The sequence below is a fragment of the Odontesthes bonariensis genome, chromosome 14 (genome assembly GCF_027942865.1).
Source record: "Odontesthes bonariensis isolate fOdoBon6 chromosome 14, fOdoBon6.hap1, whole genome shotgun sequence".
Taxonomy (NCBI): Eukaryota; Metazoa; Chordata; class Actinopteri; order Atheriniformes; family Atherinopsidae; genus Odontesthes; species Odontesthes bonariensis.
Window position 1 is genome coordinate 18,910,716 of NC_134519.1, and position 27,493 is coordinate 18,938,208.

The 27,493-nt window shown below is 40.2% G+C and overlaps 1 protein-coding gene across 1 annotated transcript in view; it reads left to right on the forward strand.

Annotated features, from left to right (window-relative positions):
- Positions 1–23,789: 23,789 nt before the first annotated feature.
- Positions 23,790–27,493, forward strand: part of cdh2 (cadherin 2, type 1, N-cadherin (neuronal)) — a 58,410-nt gene continuing 54,706 nt past the window's right edge. Inside the window, exons 1-2 of the mRNA XM_075483321.1 lie at positions 23,790–24,141; positions 25,916–26,024. Of these exons, the coding sequence (XP_075339436.1) occupies positions 24,082–24,141; positions 25,916–26,024 (169 nt within the window). The 5' untranslated portion in view covers positions 23,790–24,081. The remainder of the gene's footprint in view (positions 24,142–25,915; positions 26,025–27,493) is intronic.

The window sequence follows — 27,493 nt, forward strand, 5'->3', positions numbered from 1 at the left end:
GTGCTGCGAAAGAGTTGTTTTTTAAATTGTAACACGAGTATTTACAAGTAATGTAGTTGGTTAACCATAGAGAAGTTCCTTTTGAGTGACGTGAGCGTCATTTCGCTACCTATTATCACAAGTATTCATGTACGTGACTGATTCACAGGGACTCAAGCACAAACAAAAAGCCTGATCAGGTTTAGCGCCGAAAACGAAGATCTGTTTCTAAAGTCATCCCCATCCAAAAAAAGAAGTAGGAAGTCCAATCCCATAATGGATTACCTGATACAGGAGAGCCTGAAGGAGCAGAAGCGCCACGAGCAGAAAACGGAGCTCTTTTTTAGCTCTGTTTGAGCGCATGATAGACAAACTTTAAGGTGAGTTTATGCGCCATGCACCTATTGTACACACAGCCACCACTACCGCATTCTAAAACACCTTTTTTTTTTTTTTTCACAATGGATGAAAGTGCATGCTATAATGTCATGTCGTGTCTTGTTCCCCCAGAACATCACTGAGCCCATGCAGCACCTCCGATGCGCCATGCGCCTTCGCTGTTCCTGCTCCGGTCATCTCGTTCTCGATGATTGCACTGTTGCCCGTTTATGTTCATAATGTTTATATTCATACTGTTTATTGTCCGTATTTGCACCACACACTTTACATCAGACACTTTAAGCTGTTATTTCTGAAAATAAGTTGCCTTACCAGTCTGTAATGTGAGCCTAATAAAATAAATTAAGGACAAAAGGTTTGTGAGCATGATTATCACAACAACATCATATTAACGACTGGAACGGATATTGGTATGAAGAGATTTATTATACAAGGGATAACAAAAAAATTGGGGTACATTATGTGGTCCAATCGGCAATAATTTGTAGGATGACCCGTCTGATGGAAAGAAAAACATGGAAAGATCAGACTTTCATCCTCCCAAACCAACACATTGATAGCACACACAAGGCAGTGCATTTATTTATGTCATCAAATCTGAACCTGGTACAAAGAAAACCGCTTCAAAAACGCATTATTTATCCCAAACGGAACGAGGCGAGTAACAAAGGCTAAACGTTAGCTTATGTTTTCAACTAGGTTAGCCAGGTAGGATACTACTCCAGTCAATAAATCAGCAAATCCAATGAGACAAGCAAATTGTTTCTATATTACACGATATCACAAATGTACGGTTAGAAGCACTTTCATATACACACACACATACATTATCATATTCACACGCCGGCTCTGGAAGCTACCAGCTGCTCACTCACACGCGTTATTTAAATTAATTTATCATTCTACATACCGTAACAAGATCCAGCAATGCTCCCACATGTCGAAGACGCCTTCGCCTGATGGCACTCCGTCGATTCGACGCAAATATTTCTAAAAATATACGAATAGCCCAGGACAGCGCGAACACCACAGCACCGGTTATGTTTGTTTACTTCTGGCTAAAGCTGTCGCTTTTGGTTACGTAACAACTGACGGCGCGGACTTATTACGTTCGTGAGTGTGAAGTGCTGTCCCAATTCAAAGGGGTATGTTTTAAAGCCCTCCGCCTACCCCTACGTTCGAAGGGGCGAGGGGTAGGGGTGAGGGGTAGGGGAAGGGGTAGGAAAATAGAATTGGGATTGGGCCTTAAAAGGAAAAAGAAAGCAATTTGATGTCATGATGAATGTAAAAGAATATTTCGCTATAATCATCCTGTTGTTTAAAAGCCAACAAGGCGCACCTTACTTCGCTACAAAACAAAGCTAATTCGCTTTAGAATCTGATGGATAAGGGCTATAGCTAAAAGAAACTCGCCTAACACACATCAGAAATGTCCAGCCTGACACTACATAAAATACCTAGTAGAGACAAGGATATGAATATACACAGCGTTGTCTATGCACACCGCAAAGACATAGATAGTATAGCCTACTACTAAATTAAAGGCATAATATCAGTTACTTAAAGCTGCAGTCTGCAAGATTTGTTGTTGTCATACGTAAAGTCCTACTTTTTGGCATTTTAAGAGTTTACATGATCTATCAGAACGCTTGAAGTTGAAAACGGTGACCTCCGTAGTCGCAAAATGCAAGAAATGCTTATTTTTTAACCGAAAAATAAAAAGTTATTCAACTTCCTGTCCCGCCCCTTCAAAACACATGAGAACTCGTGCACGTAGACGTGCACGCCAGATGCGCCTACACGACTCCTCATTCATCAACTCACCTGTCATTTGCGATCATGGAAGACACAGTAAGTAGACAAGCCCGTAATGAAGTTCAATAGTCTAGATAAATAAGCGTGGGGACGAGCCTACCTTGTATCGCGCGTGCACAATCGGTGATTGACAGGCAACAGAGCCCAGCTCGTAAACCTGATTGGTTACCTTTTACCGGTCCGGTCTGCAATTTTGTAAACAAACCTGCTGGCTTTGGAGGGACCTAGCGGGACATATAGGGGACCTAGAGAACTCATTTTTTTTTTGTATTGGGGTATTTAATGTACTACTTTCAGAATCCCCGGACAGTTCCAGGCATTATGCTTGAAAAAGAGTTGCAGCTTTAATTGTTTAGCAGCTGGTCATGAAGTGTGTTAAATTTTCATTTTAACACCCCCTTTTTTAATTTTTTTTCCCGGGGGACAAACCCCCGGACACCCCTTAAAAATTATTTTCATGTCTGGGCTACAGACCCGAATGTTTGCTCAAGCTACAGACGCCCCTGCCGCCCAACCATGTGTTTTAAATCCAAACACATCACTGAACTATGTTAACACATGTTTGAGATATGTGACGAACAGACAAAGAACTACAGCTAAAATCATTCAGTCCTTGGCGGATGTGATGAGAATAAAGTACGTAAAGAATATTGCCAGAATGCAAAGTCTCCCCAGACCTACAGACTGACACACGGTGACAGGGGGCCAAAGGTGATGATCGAGGGCAAAATTTAGACTAATGATCTTTCAGGTTGGGGGATGGGGTGACGTTGAAGGATTCCAGGAGTCTTGTGAGAGTCTTGTGCTTCAGACTGACCTGCTTTCTGATTAACCGTTGATTTCAGCGTTTCCAGAGCAAATCTTCCACGAACGCTTTAATCAAACGGTCTGTTTGCTGGCTTTTGCTTTTGCATGCCAATGACCTCATTTTAATGCCTCTATTCATTCGCTGAGCTCTTGCTCAGAATCAAAATATCTTGAAATAAATTACTGACTTCTAAATATTTCATATATTTGACTCATTTATTAAGAATCACAGCTCAAATATATATTTTATCAGAATGTAAAAGATCTAAATTTCCTACTATTCAGTTTTTTTTCAATTAAACTTAATCTGGCTGAGATATCTACATAATACATGTGTTCTCAAACTCCTTTTACAAGTTTGGAAATTGGTTTATCTGTTTTCTCACAGTTGGGAAGAGCTCAAGTGATTTGTCTCTGTAATTACCACCTTAATTCTGCAGAAGCAGTCTGAAAAACCTCTTTGGCCTCCTGCACAGCCGGACCATTAAAATATCTGATTTCGCTGCTCTTAACACACAGGTACAATAAGTGGTAAATGATGCAGAGTTTGCCTTCCTCGTGGAAGAATGCCTCGACTACAGAATTGAATTTGAAATAACCCTTGTGAGCTAATTATGTTATGTTTCAGGGTACATTCATCTAAATCAATCAGCACAAGACAATAGCATCTAATTGCTGCTCGTTTCCTATTCGATTCCTGCAACATACCTGCTATCCTGTCTGTGATATCATCTTTTTTTTTTTGCATGAAAATAAATCCGATCATTTTTCTATCCGCTAAAATGTTCAGTACTTACAAATTGCGCCTTCTACCTTTTGATAAGACACATAACTGGCTTATTGTTAATTGTTTTGGAGAGGTGGGAACTTTTATTTTCTACAAATGCACAGCTTGATTCAATAAACCTTAAAATTTTTTTGTTATATCAGTTTTTTGGTGAGCTGATTGCCCATGTCAGGTGAATAACGCTATTCTTTTCATGGTAGCACCCTCGTCAGCCAAACTGTCGTGTAACTGACAACAGCACTAGCATCTGTATTTAATTTGCGAATCTTTTGTTGCACTTTAATCGGTGTTGTTCGGTGACAGTTTGACACCAAAAGAAGCTTTGTTTTTCTTATCAAAAGGTTCTTTTTTTCTTTTTCTTTTTTTACAATCAGCCTCTTGAGTGGCTTTGATGATAATCTCACTCAACTAAATTTAGGCATAAAAATGCTTTGGAGTTAATTTGAATAGGCTGCATACAGTATAATAAGCAGTGGAGATGTATTCGATAATTTTTTATCCAGGGAGAGCCAGTCTGTTCATTAAGTCTCTAATTTATGTACTCTGAATGACCGTTCTCAGCTCTATAATCTAATCTTTACTCTGAGAATAAAAAGGTCATAATATTCACTGCAACATGAAGATTTACAATGCACATCAAATACAAAACTAGACTGATTTGTTAATGACCTTCTTCTGGCTGTCAAGGGAATGTTTATTCTGAGAGCTGACGCACTATATTTTCATAAAATCCCTATTTATGTAAAATTCTTTAAAATACCACTTATCTAATGTCCATTTATGTATAGGAAATTCAGAATCAGATTACTTGATATTAGTGGTGGGCATAGATTAATTTTTTTTATCTAGATTAATCTCACTGAAATCTTGAAATTAATCTAGATTAATCTAGATTAAAATGGCTCATTCAGGGGTCCGGCAATCCGTGGGGTTCGCGGAAACAGACGTGTAAACTTTGGTTCCTATCCAAACAATAGTCGTTTAATCCTGAGACTGTGTGCTTCAATCGAGTGCTTCAATACAATAGTGTAGTAACCCCACGCATACCTTTCTCACTGCAATTAAGTTTTATTTCTGATTTATTTTGGATTTTATTTCGAATTTAGTTTCTTTTTCACAGATGCCTCTGCTATTCCTGCTCTTCTCAGGTGTACCTAATGTCGTTTTACATAATTTGTAACGTGATGTATATCTTGAATAACAAATTGTAAATAACAACACGTTTATTCGTGTCCCTGCCCTCACTTTCCTCATGTTTTTTTCTCGCGGGGGTGCTGCACAGCCGCGGGGCCTTTAAGAATTTAACATTCTAATTGTGACGTCACGAGCTACCAAAGCAAATTCTCAAGCGAAGCTTCTCCAGCGAGGTCGCTCATGGTGTACACGCAGCAGGCAGACCAGCTTATTCACATGCATGGCTCCAGCAGTTTCTCTAGCTTCGCCAACTTCTCATATTCAGTTGGGAGGGCCAGGTGGTGCTGCTGTTGCGTTGTGTGCAGTGCGTCTCTGTTGCGCCACACGCGCTTGATCATCTCGAGGGTGGAATTCCACCGTGTTGGAACATCTTGCACGAGCGGCTCCTGAACTTGCCCAAGGGAGGTTTGCTGGACTTTCAGCTCGTCTGCGTTGGCCGGACTGTGTTTGATATAAAGTGATATAAAGTTTGGTAAAAGTCATCACAGTTTGCTTACCTATTTTGACCCAGTTCCCAACCCAACTTTGAGAATAGATTAACGGCGATATTTTTTATATCGCCCGATAAGACTCTCAAATTATCGCAGCACGTTAACGCCGATAACGGCCCACCACTACTTGATATAGTTAATTACTATATACCTTACTTAATATAGTTGTCGATATATAAAGTACTGATGGCATTAATATTTCAAAATGTTCAAGATTTTTTTTTTTGTCTGAAAATGAGTCATAGTACCTATGTACATACTCGAAGGTGGGAGGAATACTGAAGATCGGACCAAGTTAACCTCTGCTCCGAATTGAGTACACACAAAAGAAAAATGTTGCTATCTGAAACAACTCAAGCCTCAAACATCCCATAGAAGTTTGAGCATATTATATTTTGCTACTTTTGCATCAAACAGTTTGATTTGTCACTAAGATACACCGGCAGCCCAACGTACCCTGCCGCTGATCAGCTGAGTCCTTCAGGAGTTGTGTCAGAGTTGCTGTTCAGCATTACTTTTGCAAGATTTCACATATGGTTTGTGTTTGTTATTTTCCAGGCTTTTCACACAGCTGGTATTTTGGGATTAATTTGGGATTTTTGGGTCACAGTGGTGCTCACTTTACCTGTCAGGGATTTTAATGTTCTGACTCCTAGATGTATATTCTTGCAGTCTGAAATACTTTTTCTAAGGACTGTCTCTACACCTTTACTGAGACCACTTGCTTCTCATTCTTCTCTATTCCTTTGAATAGAGTATTTTTTGACATGGCAGTGAGTCAGAGCCTTTTTGGAAGGGTGAAGGTTTTAATGTGCGATGACTGATTCCATTTATGTGACACAGACACAGCATCCATGGCTAGAACATTCTTTTTTTTCTCTGCCAAGCACAAGTAGCACATTCAGTATTTGTATTGACAGTACAGTTAACCCTGCACATTTGGTCAGGAAGCAGTCCTGGCAGATCAGCTGGAGTTGAGGTCAGTGAGGACTGACGAGGGCTTAGACGGACACCAACCTGGGGAATAGAAAGCTTGGCATTTGTATTCACCCAATCTCTGAAAGTGGCTGAAATTTTTCACCTTCTTGACCAGAACTTTGTGTGCTCGCCTTAATTCTACTTGCTAAGACTCACACTCTGCCATTTCATCAGAGCGTCTGTTAATATTCTGCCAGAGAAGTGCCCACAAAAATCCAACAATAAATCAAAATGAAGCATCCATTACAATCCTGCAATGCAATATGCATTTAAAATTACAGGCTTCTCATGTCCCATGCAGGGGATGTAATATGAGTCACAATTGCAAGTAAATAATACTATATGAGCAAATGTGTTGACTCAAATCAAGCAGTCAGACAGTCGGCAGATTTAACAACAGAAAGCCTTTAACCAAGAGTAGTTATTTATGCCCTGAAATGAATGTGGCAGCAAAACCACACATTTACATAGAGGCACCTTTCCAGCTACAAATTTTTACTCTTTGAATGACATCTATCAGAACCACCCCTCTGAGCTCCATGACAGAACCAAAGGCTGTAGCACCCACCAAGCCGTAACAACAGCAACAAAGTGACTTGTTTTAGTGTGCTTCATGCAGCAGGTGAGGACACCCCTACCACCCTGCCATTAGTTTGACATTTAGATAATAATGAGCTGTCTGAATTGTGTCCAGACCTTCCTGTTACAAAAGATTCACATTGACATGCTCTCTCTTGGTGCCAGCCTGAGGTGCACACTGAAAGGAATAAAAAATATCTTCATTGACACCTGCTTCTAAGCACAGAAAGAACAGTCCTCGAGTATAGAGGCATCAAAGTTAAGCGACTGGTAACCACATCTCTGCAGCTGTGCAGATCATATATCATATCATATCATATCATCTCATATCATATCATATCATATCATATCATATCATATCATATCATATCATATCATATCATTTTTAATTTCCCCCACTGGGGGATGAATAAAGTATTTTTCTATTCTTTTCTATATCATAAATTATCCACAACCATTCTAACAGATTATTCTGTTTACATGACAAAGAACAGAAATCGAATACAGTTCAATCTGAAATAATTTTACTGGCAGTTATCATCATGCAGTTTCATGAATTCATTATTTGCATTGAGACAATTGTTTTTTGCATTGTAAATGTTTATATATTCTAGATTTCGTTATGGAGATAACCCCCCTTTCATAAAGCTCCAAAGCGGACAACTGAGTAACTTCTTGTTACATTTTGTTGTTGACATGATGAAGTCAACTATTCTAGTGCAGAGATTTTTGGCACCAGTCTTCATCATGAATCAGTACATGCTGCCAACAGCCGGAAGGAAAAAAAAAAATCTAATTTTGCCATGTTTTTAGGAATAAACAGTAGTATAAATCTGGATGGTATGTGAACAGACTGTTCGGTCAAACCTTCAAAGCAGAGATCAAAGTACGAGACAAAAAAACAAAACAATTTATGGATAAAAATGTGAACCAATGAATCATGAAGCTTCTTGTGCTTATGTACACCAAGAAATTATTCATGTATTACAATATCATGAAATTTGATTATGCAAATAAGACACTTATTTTAACACATTGCCTATTTGCATAAATATTAAATGGACATATAAATGTATGTTATGGACATATTTTTTTCAACTATTTTGATAGAGGACTATCTCAAAATGTACCATTACAGGATAAAAAAAAAAGTAGTCTCTTGCCTTATTTTCAAAAACATAACTGTAACACAAACCATAAACGAACCCACCTACCCTTACTATCGTTTCAGAATCGTCAATTAATCCAGCATGCATGCTTTTGGACTGTGGGAAGGAGTTGGACTACTCGGAGAGAACCCACCCAGGCATGAGGAGAACAAGCATGAAATATTAAACTGAAAAAATCAGAATGTCTGAGGAGCATCGGTAGAGATCAGGGTACCAAAATGTCTGCAAACAGCCCCGTTATCATCTGCACCCCAAAATCAATACCTCAGTTTGATTATGATGTATGAAATTGTGAGAGTAATTTTTTCTGATCTTTGAAGTTATATGGGATTAGTTTAGCTTTGGTTTTAGTGCAACATGGAAGTTCTTTGGAAGGATGCAGGCCTGTCAGTGCTGCACACATCTCCACCTTGTCATTTACCAAAATGAATCCTGTTTATTTTTCAAAAGAATGATCTCTTATTACACCACTGATGGATAAATAAGACTCCCCCACTTCTGAAGATCTGATAGCCTTTACAATGACTGCATAGTCATCATCTTTGCACTGACCACACTGAGTCTAAACACATGTGACGGTTAGCAGGAACGAAGCCAGGTAAGGGAGGATGTTCTTTGTTGATCCAAGAAAGTTTCAGTAAAGACGAGATATCTCTGAGTGAAAATGAATCCTTGCCAGCACCACAGTGTGAAGGTGTTGATTATGTTAAATGCTAAGTTTATTTAGTCAATCTGAGATTTTAGCAGACGTGCTTGCTTTGTTCTTTGTATCTAAAAAAAACAATACCCTCTGTGGGAAAGACAACAGCAACGCATGACTGATATCAGCTGTTGACATCTAGAGCTTGTGAATGTAAAAGCAGAATAGTAAATGATGGTGCAAAGGAATGTGCTCACAGTTTCTCTTTGTGTATTCTTCAGCTCCCACTCTGTTGCAATGCAAGCGGCTGTTAAAGTTTTCCATCTACACTGAATGCAAAATTTGACTATATTGTTTCCATTTTGAGTTATTGGATTTTTGATCGTTTGAGTCCAACTGTTATTCATCCCCAGCTGGGAAATAACCGCTGGGAAGCTTGTTGTACAGTTCATAGTCACGCCTCAACTTCGGGCTGTCAAAGGGGCTAAAATGGGCCAATCAGGGGCTACCTGTTGTTTTATTTGTGGCACGTTTCACCCAAAGAACCAACAGAAGGAAGAGCAAAGAACATCTCTATCACACTTTCCGATAACTTCATGATAAAGTTAGCTGGTGGGTGTTGTGTGCTACATGAATGACCAAAACATATGTTCATTAAAATGGAAGGCAAAGCAAATCCCCTGTCAGCCTTCCAATCATGTTTTTATAATGTCCCCCATCTAATGACCAGATATAATTGCAAAAATATGGAGGGGAGTTATAATAGAGGTCCGTTAGGAAATTAGAGGCGATTATTGGAAGCGGTGATTTTGGCCGCAGCAACAGTACACAAATTCACCAGGTGATTTGGTTTCATAGCGCACTGGAGATTTAAGGAGGGAGGAGCCGAAACAGTGTCACACACACACACACACACTCAAAAAAGAAAAAAGAAAAAAAACATCACATGCTTCAACAGGATCTCCAATAGATCGACATGGTGGTGATAGCTTCCAAGTCTCTTTTCTGCCAACAAAGACATCTTGATTTGATTATAATGTGGAAGCCTTGTTATTCTTAAAATAACCAGTTTAAAAACATTATTTTTGTAAATTAAGAGGAAGCTCACAAGTGGACTCAGTGGGCTGATGATTCCAGAGTAGTAGACATACAGCATGTCCTGCCATAAGAGGTGCCACAGCAGTTGCTGCAGCAGGTTTATTTATGTATTTATGTATACAATTGTGGTGAAATGTTTGATATTCTGTAAAAACAACATGCTATTTGAGTATCATGATAAACCAGTTAATAAGCCCGTTGTCAGATCCTTATACTAGGGATGTTAACCGATAACCGTATGACCGATGGTTGACCGAATCAACGTCATCCGGTTAGAATTTTTCTGCCGTCGGTTTAAAAAAAAAAAAAAAAAAAAAAAAAAAAATCACTATATCTTTAGAAATGTTATGTGAGCATGAGCCATCCCACGATGGAAGAACAACCGCAGCAGAGCTCACGTAGCGCCCTCCTCAGAGGTCCTCTCTTACACCGGTTGCAAGTTGTAGGCTACGCCGTACATGACGGGTCCTGTCTGCGCAGTATGGACTACAACATAATGATAATTGTAACACTGTAATGGCAAAAGACACAAGACTAACTTAGCCTACTTGTTGTGATATATTCATCTGTACTTAAATGGCATGACGACAGGAACTTATTGCAAAGGATTTTGTGCAGCATAGGCTACGCCACAGAGGCTGTTGGCATTCGGTAAGTTTTTTTTTTTTAACGAAGTCATTGGTTAACCTACTTTCCTGTAACACCGCCAAATGCACCGTTCTCTGTCTGTGACTTTGTAACGAGGGCTTTTAACAGCCCGAGTTCGGTGCCGCGTTTGATTCGTGTTTAAAAAGTACAGTGACTGGAAGGGCGCCGTTGCGCGTAATGTGTGGCTGTGCGTGTCTGCGCAGGCACAGCAATTATTTTTCTACCCAAAACCCTTATTCCTCCACAAGTACGCCTAGAACTAGTGGTCAATGATTGGGGAAAATGTATAATACCAAGGGCACGAACTAACATTGATTGTGTGGTGGGAGCCTAACCAGTCTAAAATGGGGGCATAACTTGTTCCACGCGGCAGAGAAAGACGTGCGACAGGACACAGATATCATAAATGGCACTTATAGAATTTTCGGTGACCGACTTTAATCGACTAATGAGGCTCAGTGGTCGGTCAAGACTTTTTTTAAATTTCGACATCCCTACCTTATACCACTGGATATTTGAAATACATCTTTCAACCCTAGCTAGTCAACAAACTAAATAAAAACATTTGTTCTGACAAAAAAAAAAAATTCCGCTTAAACAGTCAGCACTAAATGATTAACACAACAAATTATTTCTTACAAGACTGAGGAGCTCTGTCAATGCAGACAGCAAGATGTTTCCGCTCTGTTGGCAGGATTAATGGTAATCATAAACATGAGTATGTCCCATGAAGGACACTGGTAGGGGAAGCCTGTTTGGCATGTCAGTGTTTGTGTAAGAAATCTAATTAGCCATTATAAGATAACACATTTTTTCCTACTTTGCATGCAGGGGTGTGTCACGTTGCCCTTCCAAACTGTAAATTGCAGAATACAAATCAAATTAACATCATAATATTGCAAGGACAATTTTCAGTATCCTATTTATAGGATTCATTATATTTTACCAAGCAGCAGCAGCAGCAGCAGCACATCACAAAAGTCTCCTGTGTTTGTGAGGCAGATGAGAAATTTTATTGCGTGACAGAGACTAGAATAGGTTTCAAAAATGCATTTTACAAACTTTCAGACACATTTTTGGCCTGTTTTTCCCTAACTCAGAACAAACATTGGGAAAGGACAACGAAGATGTTCAGCTGATTTACAGCTCAACGCTTTGGAAGGAGCCAGATGATGTGTGTGTGCTTTGCTATTGGTCTAACAAGAGGCACCGTGTCATCTCTGCAGCAGAAGAGTGAATTACCAGAAAATATTTCAGGTGGATTATGCATCAGAAATAGCATGTTGTTGAATTCACTCACTCTAATCCTATAAGTGATAATGGTACAGGTTATAACAAAGTGATTAACTGATTATACGGGAGCATTTTAATGGGATCAAATTTGCTGGTTTCAAATTTGCTGCAAATAAAATGCAATTAATTGAATTCAGAGGATGAATTGCATAAGATCAATTGCTTTTAAAAAAGAAGCTGTGAGACAAGAAGCCATTGTAAGAAGCTTTTGAAAGCTGGAGTTATTTAGAGACCACATATGAACATATGTGAAAGACGAGGCAGTTTCAAGGCGATTGTATGAAAGCACAGCCATGTACCAATTGCTCAAACATTTGCTAAAAATGAAATGCAGGGAGAAGGAAATGGAAAATCTGCCATGAGATGTTCAGATGTGAGAGAATTCACATTTTTTAGTGTGGATAAAAAACACTTGAGCTTTCAGTTTTCATCAGACTGTTTTTCTGTGACATATTTGCCGTTTTTTAAGCGCACATAACGTAACATTTACATGTTTATGTCAACCCCCGGAAAGAAGAAAGAACGAATAACAACTAAAAAATGACACTGGGAAGTCTTGTGTTTTGCAGTGAGAGGGGAACAAGCCTGAAACTATAAAATTGCTTGGCTACACAGGCTCTTCCAGAGAGTGAGCAGTGTAAGCTTGTCAGGAGTGAGCCGACTCATCTGCTAACTGCCTTTCTCCACCTCGCTGCCACCTTGTTTAGCCTGATCCGCCAATCTTCAGTAAGCTAATGCAAGATGACACTTTGTCACCAGAATCCTAAACTCTCCCCCACAATACAATTTGTCATCACATTCAAGGGCCCATGACATTCATGAGAGCTTCTCTGTCAGTATCAATTCCAGTCTTATTTTAAGGGGTCTGAGCCCTGGCATTCTCACTAACAGATGCTCAAACAGTGTCCCCAAGGTTCATTGCTGTTGTCAACCAAGTGTGCTCATGGCCTTAACTAACAACTGGTCATTTCCGTGGCATAATATCTACATTTCTTCTGTATGTTTAGGTGCTACCCCACTGAAATGGTCCTTTTAGGAAAAACAAATGGAGAAAAATAACTGACTATGAACCTAAAGCTCTGTAACAGTAACCTCCAATCAAGGTGATGCCTGTCTAAAATAGCCCTGTAGCTTGAAAATGAAATGTAGGTGTAATGATGCGTTTATGGGAAGTAATTTCTGACCCTCAAGGAGACCAAGCAAATTAAGCACGAGGACATTAACACTTCGACTCTCGACCGTGCCTCCATTATACTAACATTTACATTACTTGTTCATTGTATAATATGAAAAATGGGAAGAAGGTCTAAACTGAAGGTTGATCTAACCTTTTCACGTGTAAGGTTGGGCAATCAGTCTTAATGTTGGAGGTGCAATGCTAAGTTAACCTACTCAGGTTACATCACATCTAATTTATCCACTGTTTGCAATCTGCCTGCAATAGAAAGACAAAGTAATGAAGTGAACATGGACGCAAATTTAAAGTTGACTGTAACTCTGCATGTCAAAAAGCCAGCCATCTGTATTACTGTACTCTGGGCCTTCCCAAATTAACCTTGTCAAGTAAGATTAAGTGAAAAAAAAATACTTGTGGTAATCCAGAAACACCAGCTAAGTGAAATCAGTATGACTTTAAAAGGTGAGGCTGTAACCGTTTGTAAGTTACTGCTTTTCCGCAGCAGGGCAGGCCAAAATTACTGATCTTTTTATTTTGAGATCAGTTTCCAACTTATTTATTTCGCCATTTTTTTTATGTAAAAGCCAGGCAGCGGTTGTGCCAAAAGAAATACTTTGTCAGCAACTTGATTGCAGTTACATGGTAGAGTGACGCCAAAGCTGGAGCAAATTAGTGAGCTCAGCCATGAGCTCTGCTGAAATAATAGGCCCTTCGAAAAAAGCCATGTGGAAAATCAACGCCTCGGGAATGTACATTTTTCTAGACATTTGTTGAAATTAGTCTGCATGTTTGTTTTGTGAGCCATCTTTTCAACCACATGTTCTCTTTGATGGGTTCATTTAAAGACAGTGTTATATCCTGAAAACATAGTAACAGGGTTTATGAATAAAATATATAGATACAGCTCCATATGGTCTGTTTTGTCACTTAAGTCTTTAAGGGAGAAGTTCCATGTTTGTTAATCTCGTACAAGAGATACCAAATTGGGATGCATTGAGCCTTTGAACATTTAATGTTTCCACCATTATGTCTTTACAGTTTTGTCTTGGCCTGTTTTACAAATCATTAAGCGTGTCTGTGTCAGTTTATACTTCTTTTTAGGTGTTTGAATTTGGATCTTTCAGAATGATTATAAATAAACTCTGAAGAGCTTGTTACTTTCAGTCAAATTATAAGACCAGGGAATTATAACATGGGCTTCAAAGCCATTCAGCTTTGAAGGAAGATGTCCTTGCTTTTAAATTTGGCAGTGTTGATGACAAAAATGCTTAGCGGCGACCTTTTCAATATTTTCACTATAATGCATTTCGATCTCTTGCAGCTCTGGACAAAAAAAATCTCAAGGTGACTTCACTTCGCATAGTTTATAGCTGGGCAGAACTACACAATAACACGTCCCCAAGCAACAAGCCCAGAAATGTATCATACAGTAGCAGCAATAAGTGCTGAATGTTCCAGCTTATCTACAAATTTGTCTCTCTTTTTTTATTTTTTTATGTTTACACAAGCACCAAAGCCCTGAATTTTCTAGGCATTGTGCTGTATCTGAGAATGCTAATGGCCATATTAGTCAAAGTCTATGTCAAGTCGGAATTAAGTCCACGTGTGAATAAAAAAGGTTCTTTTCCGGAGAATTAACAGGGGGCCAATGTGTGCTGATGCTTCTGTCAGGCAGCTGAAATGAAATCGGAAGAATCCAACAGTAAAAAAAAAAGGGGTCACCACCCGATGTGTGTTGCTGCAAGATATGAGTTGGGAATAGAGGAAAGGCTAGTGTGATGTGGTTCAGAAGCAACTTCTTACCTGTGCATGTAAAACTGACATAGACCAGTGAGGTAGAAACAGGGTCATTTAAAACAAGACTGGCTCAGCTGTTGGTGACCAAATAACAGATTCGATTCAAGCCCACCCCTCGCCTAAACCAAACCTAATATTCAATCAGACTATGACTGACGTGGACAATTTCCACTTTAGCGGGAAACGTATGTAAGGGAAAAAACTCTAGATTACGTCAAGATAATGCAGAGTTTTTAGTATTGCTGTGGTGAGTGGGGAAATAAGGACTCAAATGCAGGAAATCTCAGAAGACATTCAGATAAAAAACAAAAAAGAGTTTCCTAAAAAACCTCTTAAAGTGGACAAATTTTCATGTTGCCTCGAAGCAGTAACTTTCGAAGTATCAATCCACAAAAACAGGACTCCCTAAAAATGATCAAAATTCCAGGAACAGAACAGGGCAGAGCTGGGCAGGAACAAAGCAGATGGGGAGATAATGGCACAGAAAAAAAGAGCTCTCTCTGTGTATATATACAGAGGTAATGACTAACACAAAACAGCAGAGTGGCAATCAATGATTGAAACCTGGTGTGAAGCAAGAGAAGAAAAGCAATAACAAATTGCATGGACAAGGGGAGCAAGTACTACGAAATAAGATAGGATTTAAAGCTAACATAGGTGAGAAAATTGAATATATATCGAAGTGAAATATAAACAAAACTAACAAGAAAATAGAATAAGGTATTAAAATATATATGATAATCAAACACAGAACAGGAAAACCAAGACTAACTTAATTAAACATAACATCCTATTCCATAAACCACAACAACCACAAAAAATGCTTAGCTTGTGATGTGTACAGCATACTGTACCATACCCCTTTACAGCCTAAATTCACAAGTCAGACTTTTTTGTTATTATTTTTTACATCCCTTATGGCCACGTGGTGCTTTTACAGATGGACACAATGATGCTGTTAGGTATGATTTTTAAGTTGTCCTTGCAGTACACTCCAGAAATACAAATCTACCCTAACTGTCCACTAGCGTGTGCAAAATAAATCAAATGCAGGCTGGTGAAAACTTCAAAAGCTCATGAAATCTAATTCTATCAACAAAAGTTCAATTTGAAGAGTGGATTTAGGACATAGCATTGTGAACACAACAGTTGTGTGGGACTGATTCTTGTAATATCCCCTCACTCTGGCTCCAGAATCCCGCTGACACAGCAGCTGTGAGCAATACGTTGGGCTTGTGTGTATGCGTGTGTGCGTGCATGTGTGTGTGCTCGTGTGTGCGTGCAGGTGGTATATGGGAGGGACAGGAATGCTTGTGAGCTGAATAACAAATCTAGCATACTGCACACCTGAGGAGCTGTCATTGTCATAATCAGCCGTTTATAATACATGGCAGAAGGGGGACAGAAGTCGAGAGGAGGAAATGAGGACACAGTTGGTATCAAAGCTCAGTTTGTATTATATCCTCATCCTCTTATCCTCTCTATTGCTGCACGTGGTACTGAGGAGGTGAACTGAGTTCTTTTTTTGTAATTCTTACTTTCTGCAAGTTATTGCTTCGCTCCTTTCAGCCTCTCAGTCACAGATGTCGCATGCGAAAAGCTGGAAAGCTAGCTCTACTTCCTTTCTGCTTTCATCCTGCCTCCTTCTTCACACCCCGTCTGGCCCAGCAGGTTTGCGTCCGGACACCTCCTCCAGAGAGCTCAAGGTGACACATGGCTGCTCAGGCACAGATGAGCGCCTATGTCCCCGGGCCTGTTGACGACTGTAGTGGACCCTGTCAGTTCTTTTTTTCCCCCCTATTCCATTGCACTATGGTCCCTGTGCAGTGGCTGCAAACTCCCCCCCCCCCCTCCCTCACAGCCTTGTGTTGTTTTAGTGTCACGCTAATCTATAGTTGTGCTGTGAGGGCCATGGCAGCGGCAGGTTGACTCACTTCCAGCTCACTGACACAATCATTCACTGCTTGTATTGGGAGTTCTGTGTGTGTGTGTGTGCAGTCGGAACAGTGCCTGTTAGACAGCCTGGCTGATATTTTTTTCTGCAGGGTCAGCAGAGACTTGGCCAAGCCAGCATCATCGAGAAGTAAATCAATGAAACCCAATTACATACCGAGAAAGGTGGGAGGGGAATTGAGCAGCTAAGAGAAAGAAAAAAAATGTTTAAAAAATAAAAGCACAGACACAAAACAGCAAAGAATGCTTAAGATTTTTTGAGTGTGTGAAAATACCAAAGAATAAATCACACACATCTGCTGTCTTTACATGTGTTTTATGCTTAAAAGTGCAAAACCTTATTCTAAAAAGGGTATATGTGGAAACAACTTTCCCTTTGTGATACGTGGGATCGTGTTGCCAAAGTGTTGAGTCACACGAACAAATCATTCTACACAGCACAAATAAGGCTCTCCCGTGACTAAGAAAGGCTTTTGATATTCCATTTTTTAACAAACAAATACTGCAAACACTGCACCGTTAAACTTATTGCTGCATCCTGCTGAGCCTCGTCGAATTCCCATGCGAGGGAAGAGAGCAGTCATGTGTCTGGGTGGAAGGCTAGAATAAAGGCAACATGTCTCATGATCACCTCCCGAGTGAGCCAAATGAGGCACCCTTCACTCGGAGCAACCTGCCACTTACATCTGCTGCTTTGGCCACGAATGCCTTTTTTGTCTCACTCCTATCCGCTCACTGCTTCAAACCAATGGCTATGATACAGGAAAGCAAAGCAGAATTTGTGCTGCTTTCGAACAATCCCTCCTTTTCGGTTAGATATCAGTTATTGAATTTTACGAGTGGTCTGACCTTGCTTTTTAGTCAGAAGTAGAGAGTATTTCTGTGTGCAATGACAAAAGGAGCGATGCGCTTGATGTTTCCATATCATCGCTTTTCAGGTGATTGACTTTTTAGCATTTATTTGATTCTGAAGAAGGAATGTTGCATAATATTCTGAGCTCACGGAAGACAAAAGGTATGTTTTGATAACCAGCCATCTATTCATGAACAGTGGAGACACCGTAATGCACCAGATAAAAATTCTGTTCACATTGAAAGACAAAGAACAGATAAAGATATTTACCAGCACATGTGCTTAGATTGCACATGTACTATGGCATTCCCATGATTTAGGATCATATATTAAACTCATGAATGCACAGTATAACCTGTGATACTGTCAGTTGGGGAATTCATAATGGTCATAATTTAGTTGATGTCAGAAGTTTTTTTTCCCCCGTCATCTACAATTTATTATCATAGTTATCGCGTATTCTTGACTCCAAGGGCACCGCCAATTATAAAAGATCCTAATATTGCATGTATAATTTATTTCCAAATTATACCTCCTCATTATCATGCTTTTCATCAGGATTTTAATAATTCTAATGAACACACTGTACCTCTTTAGGCAATCTGACAAACTCCGAGATGAAGCCACCTCTTTGCCTCCTTCCCAAGCCCACAGCAATTATTTACACATTCTTTGCAATCGGGCATCTCTGCTATTTGCAATGAAAGCAGTGTAATAAATGTGACAGCTTAGATCTCTCAGTTGAAAGCACCAAAAAGAAATAAGGCAGACAAAAAAAAATTAGGTTACGTCTAAATCTTACTTCCCTTGTGATTACAAAAAAACCCAGTGTTGCATTCCCCGACTGCCTCCCAAATTAAGCTGTAGATAAGAGAAGCCCAATGTGAGGCAGAGGAAGATGTGAGGGTGGATCAGCAGCAGGAGCAGGCTTCACACAGATCCATCTGAGCTCCTGTGCTCAGACACGCTGTTGGTCTCTCCACTCCCACAGTAACTCAGACAAGCTGGCCTATCACGACCGCAGACCTTGTCTTCGTACAGATTAGTAATGATAAGTTGAAATACTAAGGAAGGAGTCCTTCAACCTTAAAGAGCGCATGAGGCATGTATTGGGTTTGTGAATATTATTCTAGGAATATTTCACACTGAAAGCTGTGGTGTGATCTTTACTGTCAAATATTCTCACAGCAGGAAAACAGCGAGAGGAAACCGCAACTGCAAAAATCACTGTGATGTATCACTTTGAAAATAATGATCTCCCAGCAAGAGCTTGTCATTAAGGTGGTGTTTTGTTATGCACATTGTGATATGTCTGTGCTTGCTTAATGTTATGGAGAAAATGGGTATGTACTGACACAAGATATGCCACTAATGACAATAAAAAGCAATTCTGAGTCATTAAACAGTAGATTGTTTTTTACCTGAAAGTAAAAAACTGGGTGGATGCTGTTGAGGGGCTGATCTGTCATGTACGGGGGAATAACACTATCTAACAAAACAAACTTTTCAATTTTACTGTGAATGCTCACAAACCAACATCAACTCTTTGTAGTATTTTCTCGTTCCCTGTTGAGTAAAGTAATAAAATAATGGATTTATGTCTTTTGAGTCGTCGCAACCTGCATTTTTTCTTCAAGTGTATTTGTTTAGTGACCTTTCAGCTTTATTGCAGGCTCATAAGGCCTGCTGCCATTAAACATGAATGAGTTTTTTTTTTATTGTACCTTTGAAATATCAATACGAAGTTGATCACGATTTAAAAAAAAAAAAAAAGACTTTTAGACCAAAATGAAAATGTGTAACTAAAATCCGACATCTCAAATCAAAAATCTATTGTCACATATAAGGGATTGGTGATCATTCATTTCTCTCGGCTCAATTTACGCATCGTCACTTTGTTTGAGTTCCTTGTCTGATGACCTGTGATTTCCCACCTGAAGGGGTTTGACCAGTCACCGAATTTGGAACTAAGCTGCTTTTTTGTGCCAGATAAGGAATGCGCCGTCCAGTTGCTGGATGCCCTTTGCGTGGATACAGACCTGCACTTGATGTCGGACACTAAGTTTCCTAAGACAACTGTAGGTGAAGAGCAGCATCCATCCTGATGTCAACATCTTGTCCAACTACGATGGAGAGCTTGTTTATTCTAAAACTTCCTATTTTGTGCTTCCTCAGCCAGATGTGCAGACTATTCAGGACCTAGTGGAGACTACGAGGTAAATAGAGCATCAAACTCTGGCCTTGACTCATTTCATCCACTTAATTCAAACAGTAATTTCTATCCTTGGAGAGCACTTTTTAACCGATGCAAGGAATATTGTGGGCCCTAACACATTTCCCTGTTTAACTCCTCTTGTGGGGTATTCCCAACCAAAAAAAGGCTTCATGCTAAGTGGATTGGCCTCATGGGCTGTGCTAGTCTGTTTGTCAGCCAGTCCATCACTATGTTCCCTCCTGAAATATCTCAATAGCTCATGACATTAAGGATATTCCAATCAGCCTCTGTTTCATATGGAATATATCATAATTTGCTTCGTGATTGAAATGATATAGCTATGAGAATTCTATGAGAAATCACAAAGGAACTAAATCACAGTTCTGGAGACGACTTGCTAAGAAAAAACACGAGCTAACAAGTGAACAATGAATAACGAAGACAGGTTCTTCTTTTCTTTTCTTTTTTTGCACCCATGTGCCATCGCAAATCAATAGCCACACTTTTATTGCAACGCTAATTAAATATGTTTTCTCTTCTCCTTGGGTTGCTCAGGAGTTCAACACAATTTCCTTTAATCAGGCAATCAATCACTATTAGATATGTGAGCCACACCAGCACACAGCAGGCAGATGTGGCCCCCAGCAAAACCTACAATCCTCAAATTGGAGCAGACACACACATGTTAAAGCCCCGTGACTCGGTAGACATCACCAGAGCTGCTTGCAAAGCAGCATTTTGCCGTCAGTTGTCGACAAGGGGGTGGCACCAAGCTGTTTTACTGACATGTCTTTTTATAAGAAATCACAGAGAAAATGCTCAGAGAGGTGTTCCTGCGTGTCTCTGATGCTGTTTGTCTTTCCATACAGTACAATTTAGATCATCAGAAATTTGCAGCAATCATGGCATGCACTATATACTGTAGGTGGAGGATAACCTTGCTGTAAAACTTTGGCGAAAGGTAAAAGCAGCCCCATGAAGTCAGACAAGATGCATACAGTTACATTATGGATACATAAGTAGCAAAAAGGCTGTTAAACACATCTGTAATTGTTTCCTCATGCACATCACATCTCTATTTGGCCTGATTGTTGCAGTGGTATAAAAGACTGAATGGGGCCATTTGGCTTGAGAGGAGAATAATCAGAGCAACACAGTGGTCCTTAGAGATCCTTTATTGAATGCATAACAATGACGCTTGATTGAAATTGATAATGGCTTTGAAGAGTAGGTTGCTCCTTTCCACTCACTAATTTGTTCCAAATCGGCCTTTGACTTGCATGGGATTGCCCATGACAGGGTAATTAGCCAGCTGTCGAAAAGGGGTCAAAATATGTGTATTTATATAAAAGGAGGATACTTTCTCCCTTACTGACAAAATGCTGATGCTCAGTGTCATTTCAATGTGCTGCTTCTGGGTCTCAATAAAGTCAAAAGAAAAAGGCTGTATGCAAGAAATTCCCTGAATATTATGGCTTTGAAAAAGAAATGACTAAGCACTACTTTACTGTACGTGGGAGTGTGTCATTTTCCTGTATCAACACAAAGTCAGCAGATGTGAAAGTGCTGCTGACCTCGTCCATTTTTCTTCCAGTGCCATCAAGGCCACCATGCTGCAATGCTCCATGCTACATCCAATTGTGCAGAGTAAAAGGTGTGGAACAGAGGGTTTCTCGCCGGCCACCAGCTCTCGGACACCTGTGCTTATGAGAGTCAACTGCGCTGTCAGCATCGCGACCAACATGCATCACAGGGTGGCCTCACACGTGCCTGCAAAACAACTTTATCTGTCTGTACAGAGACAGCCCAGACCTGAGAATGTATTATCTCTACACAGCACCGCTACCTTGATGATACATTTTTCCTCTGATTGGACATTTTAAACCATGCCAAACTAAGGTACATGCACACAGAGTTCTCCGGAGGTCTCAGATTGGTGTTATGAATCGTGCAACATGATATTGTTTGATTGAGTGCACCAAGTCCAAATTGGATTCCTACTAACGCCTCCTCCCCTCCCTGCCTAGACAAGTACTGATGAAAGATAACTGCCTCTGCATTAATCAAAGAGATGGGGCATTTTGATCCCACTCTCAATTAGATTAGATTACATAAATTTAACAATTTGTACAAAATGCAATATCAATTATCGACAGGTCATCCGGTTTGATCTCTTTCCCAAATCTGCCCCAGCAAACAAATAAGTGCACACTGAAGGTGACTGTCTTTGGTGAAAAACATGATTTTGTCATGTTTCATTATAGCTGTGGGACAATCTAGCGGTCCCACTTTATTGGGTATGTTATCTTGAGTTTGTTACCCTATCTGGAATTATCTTAAAACATGGCATGCTGATGAGCGGCATGAGCGCGAAGTGACGAGTTGCTTTTTACAAAAGGGGGAACAAACTCAAAAGCTATTCAGGCTTGCCATTTCCCATTTGAGTGTGCGTGTGTGTTTGTGTGTTTTGACTCTAAGTGGAATGTGATAACGCCTACTGTTTGTTTAGGATTACGGCTCACTTTCGGGAACAGAGGGTTTGATTTGAGTGAAGAAGGGGAGGACCATCACTCTTATCAAACAGACGCCTTCACCTCAAAATGCCAATAACTGGGAAAACAATAGATTGCCCTGGAGGAGGTTAAACAAAAGTCAGCCTTTGTTTATTATATGGAGATGGAATAAGTATTTGTCACATCTACTGAACTGAAATTCTTTCTGTGACACAGATGCAATATATTCCATAGAGCCATCTCATGATGGCTAATTAGGTTTCAGCAGCACAGCCCAGGTGATTTAACCTTCATCTGGCTGTATCACATGAGAAGATGATAATAGAGAATTATTCATTGAATCTTTTAGTGGAACATGAAACAAGTTTTACTTACAAATTCTGAGCTTAAGTGAAGAGGAATGAATAGAATGCAAAATTCCGAATTCCAAAGCGATAGAGTCATTTCTGAAACAGAGAGCTTATTAGGCAGCTATTAGGAACACTGAGCATGTGCTGAGACACTGAGAAAGGAAGGCTAACACAAATGGATTCAGTTCAAAATCATTGATAATTAATAGTCCTTGAAATCAAATGTGCTGTAAACAGCAATCATGTAAGTGTGGTTGTGATCAGAATCTCATACTTAATTATCAATGGCCCGGGCTGCTCCTCATGCAGGCTGAGAGAACTGACTGAATCCCGACTTACTGATGCTTGTGACATTCAAAGCACATTTTTCTCAGAGGAGCCCGGAGCCGATGGATAGAATTTAAATGAAAAAAACAATATAGAGTGTTGTGTGTCAAGATTGCGAAATAACAAAGTTAACTTCAAACTGTTTGATGAAAAATGTGGCAATATTCAAACATGGAATGGTAAATAAATTACGTAAGATAAGATTTATCAAGACAAATGTGATACTTGGGAGAGATGCGTACAAATGTTTACCTGCATTTGTGAAACAGGGCAATATGCAAATATGTGTGCGTGGTGACCTCAAACTGACCTTAAGATATAGAAACTGTTGTTTAGTGTTGTATTATGAAAATACAAAGAAGCTCCCTTAAAGAGCGAGCTGGAGACATTTATTTAAAAAAAAATTTTACAGGAAAGATAGCTATTGTAGGCTAATAGGTTTTTAATGATACAATCAGGGTACTATAAACATATCTCAAACCTATCTTTTTTATTTTAATTTTTTTTTTAACTGACAAGGCAATGAATTACAGTCATACGTTTTGCAGGAATGCTACCACAGCTGAATCCCAAAACACTTTCCAGATCGAAGATAATAGACAACAACATCTGAAATACACTGTTGAGAGGGCTCTCCGCTCTGTCCCGACAATGAAATTGGCTGTGTCACCAGTAGGGAGAGACAGTGAGATGGGCGTCTTATAGACTAGTGGCCGGGGCTCGGTTTGTTTTTGTGTTGTACTGGATGGGAGGGAGCAGCAGCCTCAGTACCAGGCAGTGCTTTCCCTCGGTAGGGACTGGGTAGACAGATAGAGGAGGAGGCTGCTACATGCTGCCGCCGCCGTCCCTGCTGCCGCTCCTGCCTTTGTCATACAAGGAGCTTTTTCGAGGCCACTCTTGAGCAAGTGGGATATCCTTTTTTAACCCCCCGATTATTTTGTTTTTCCTATTTTTTTTTCTCTCTTTCCTTTCTTTGTACGGATTCCAAAGCGAGGAATTAAACAGTGCCGGGCGTACCAATGTACTCGTTACACGAGGGTAGCGGTGTGCTTCTGCTGCTGGTCTTGGCAGGACTGCAGGTAATGTAGCCTCATTTCAAGAGGAGTTCCACCGGACAGTTTCGGTGCTTGTTCCGATGCTGCCCGTTGAGTTACACATACGGACAAGTTGGTAGCCGTTTTCTGGGCACTTTAGACAACGTGCAGTATATAAAAAAAACCCTCTTAAACGGGTGGTGTACCCCCTAAAAAAAAATGACTATAAAGTAGCTGGGCTTTGGCTTGAGCGACAAGTACTAGCTAACGGCTGTCTGTATTGAATGCTCACGAGGCTCTCGAAGCACTGCGCTCATTTGAGTGAATTATTTTCAGTTGAGATCATCCAAATGAGCAAATGTGCAACCTAATTTAAGAGTTTGTATCGCTGAATTGCGTTGCCTGGAAGTTGAGCGACACGGGCCCCAGGTTAACCTGGAAATCTCTTGGTTATATTTAGTTTAGGCTTAATATTTATGCAGATTGCTGCAGTATGTCCCTGTCCTCTGGTCACTTTTCGATCTCGGCACTGCTGAAAGTCAATTGCCTTGCTGGTGCAAGTCGTTAGAGGCATTACTAATATATCGTTGTTACTGTTGAGGGTTTAATATTACCTTTTACTCTACATGTTTATGCATTGTGCTCATACAGACAGTTTATATACAAGCCAGCTTCACGAAAATTTGAATCAAACCTTAGGATGGAGCCTCATAACATAATGGAGTGTTTTGTGGAAAAAGCATTTCTTTTCTTGACTGCATGGCTATTTTATTTTAGTATTATCAGCAATTATATAGTTAATTATTACCAGTTTTTGAAGCTGAAGATTGGCATTTGGGAAACATTTCTATCCAAAAATGTACATCCTGCTGCTGTTGTTGGGAGTCCAGTTCTGCTCCTCCCCTCCTTAGCTAGCATTTTCCATTTCAATCCTTCTGATTGAGAAGGGCAAGTGGCACAGATACTCACAATGCTCTTTTTCAGAAAGACTCCTCTCATTTTACATTCTTTTGAGAGTGCATGCAAAGAAATAAGGCCAGGCTTGTGTTCCTTACAGCTGAATCAGGGCTTAGGTTGTGTGATGGAGTAGGCTACATTTGGACATCCCAGCATGTTCTTTAGAGATGTGCCCCGTTTGTGATATATATATATATATATATATATATATATATATTTATTTATTTTATTTAGTTTTTCTTTGTTGGTGTGTGTTCCTTATTTTTTTGCTAAATCAACATGAAGCCTCAGTCTTTATATATATATTTTTTTCAGTGCATCAACCAGAGCTCTAAATATCTGCAGTTGACATCCTGAGCACATTTTTTTTTTATTTTCAAAACCAAATGGAAAATTGCAAAAAGGAGCACATTGATCAGTCATTATCTTGAAGTTTCATTGATGAAGTAGTTGGTTTTTTCTGTGTTTATTCAGATGTTCGCACATAAGTGTTTATTCCCAGCACCTTAGGCTGTTAGCATTTACTTTTTATTCCCCTTGTTCCTTGACTTCAAAGTGAAAAGTGTTTGTCCAGAATAGTGGTGATCAGAGGGGCTGGCAGAGAGTGTGGACTACATCCCTGTGCCTGGGCCCCTACTCTGGGACAAATGGAGCCTGTTCTTGCCTAGCCATGCTTTTTGGCTAATGCTTAACCCTTTTGGCCTCATTATCCTAATTGCAGCCCCTGCTATAAAAACAACAGATGCTTTTGTACAACTGTGGGGCCTTTAGAATGTGACTAAGAGGTTTCGAAGGCAACAGACTACATTTTTGAAGGTTGATTTATGACTCATTGTTGCACCCCCACTCTCCCCCATCACAGATTGCAGCAGAGGGCAGGGGTGCCCCACCATGCAGGCCAGGCTTCTCTGAAGATCTATACACTGTCGTGGTGCCTGATAACGCAGAGAAAGGACAGCCTCTTTTCAGCGGTGAGTGGTGGAATATTCCCAGTCCAGTTTCGTACTGGATGCCCGTTAACGTCTGTGTTTGATTGGGTGTGCGTGTGTGTCGGCATGCACATCAGTTGTGTGTGCCTGTTTCTACGTGTTACATTTCAGGGGGAGGATCAGAACAAGCCTGACATATTTAAACAATTAGCCTCGGTGAAGTTGTGTGGTATTGCAAGTCATGTAGTTTGCCTTGTAAACCAGCTCAGATGGGGTTCAGCGTTGTGTGGCTCTTGTCCATTTAGCTTACATTTTTTATATATTTTTTCTTCTTCTTTCACAGCAGCCTGAAACATGAATAGTTATGTGCGATATTGTAAATCGTGGCTGCTCTGTTTTCGTACTTTATCACTGCTTTGTGTTTAAAAGGGGGGAAAAAAGAACCAAACTTTCTTGATTGCACAGTGGTCATGCTTCTTGTTGCAATGAATGAAAGTCAATTATACACAGATGTGAATACTTATGCAACTTTGATTGAGCAAATCCTCTATATATTAAACATTTCACGATTTATGCTGGTACGCTGGTGCCATTGGTGCATGCCAATATTTTGTGTTTGTCTTGTTCTAGTTTAACGTCGCTTCTGTGCAGATTTGAATAACGTTCATGAAGCATTACTGAAATGTGACACACTTTTATGCCTTAAGGTTCCTACTTGAGTCATATGGTTATGTGCCCAGTTGCAGTGTTACACAGCTAAGCACGCTCTGTGGTTGTATTAATATCAATTTAGATTTCTTTCAAAAGGTTTCTTGCAGTAGTGATCCACCTGTTGGAAACAGCTGTAGGACATAGGCTTCTTTTTTCTTTCTGCCATACAAGCTTGTGCCAGCATGATAGTTCGGGAATGAAAAAAGCAAAACGACAAGAACAACAATACAAAACAACAAGCAAACCAATATTTCAGTTTGCTCTACTCCATTGCATTGCAGCAGGCATGACCAATACTGGTTCTTTGGAGTTTAATAGTGGAAAAATGAGGATGCAGCTACCGTGAAATGGTACGCAGGTCTACAGACGGTAATAAAAACTGGTATATATCACCAGTGTGCCATTAGAGAGGTTAGAGCCTTGAGGTCATTCGGACCAGAGAGTGTTCTCACTTGTGTTGGATTTCACAGTGTGTGCCTAAAACTTGCACGCTGACGCTGGTGTGAGTCAGAGAGGTGGAGGGGGAGGTGGCAAAGACAAGAGAAGAAAGGAGAGAGGGAAGAGAGTGGTTAGATGAGTGGCTCCTGCTTTCACTGGGCTTTACCTTGTGCCCAAGTTTCTGTTTGATCCTGCAGGTGATGGATTTCCCTGTGTTGGCTTGTGGATGAGCCGTGACCGGGGGTAATCAGGATCTCTTTTGTTTGCCCCCGCGCCACCCCCCCTCTCTTTTTCGCTGCCTTCCCCTCCCCCAGCGAGTTGTTGCAATGAGGAGATTTCCTTGACAGAGGGGCACTCTTGTG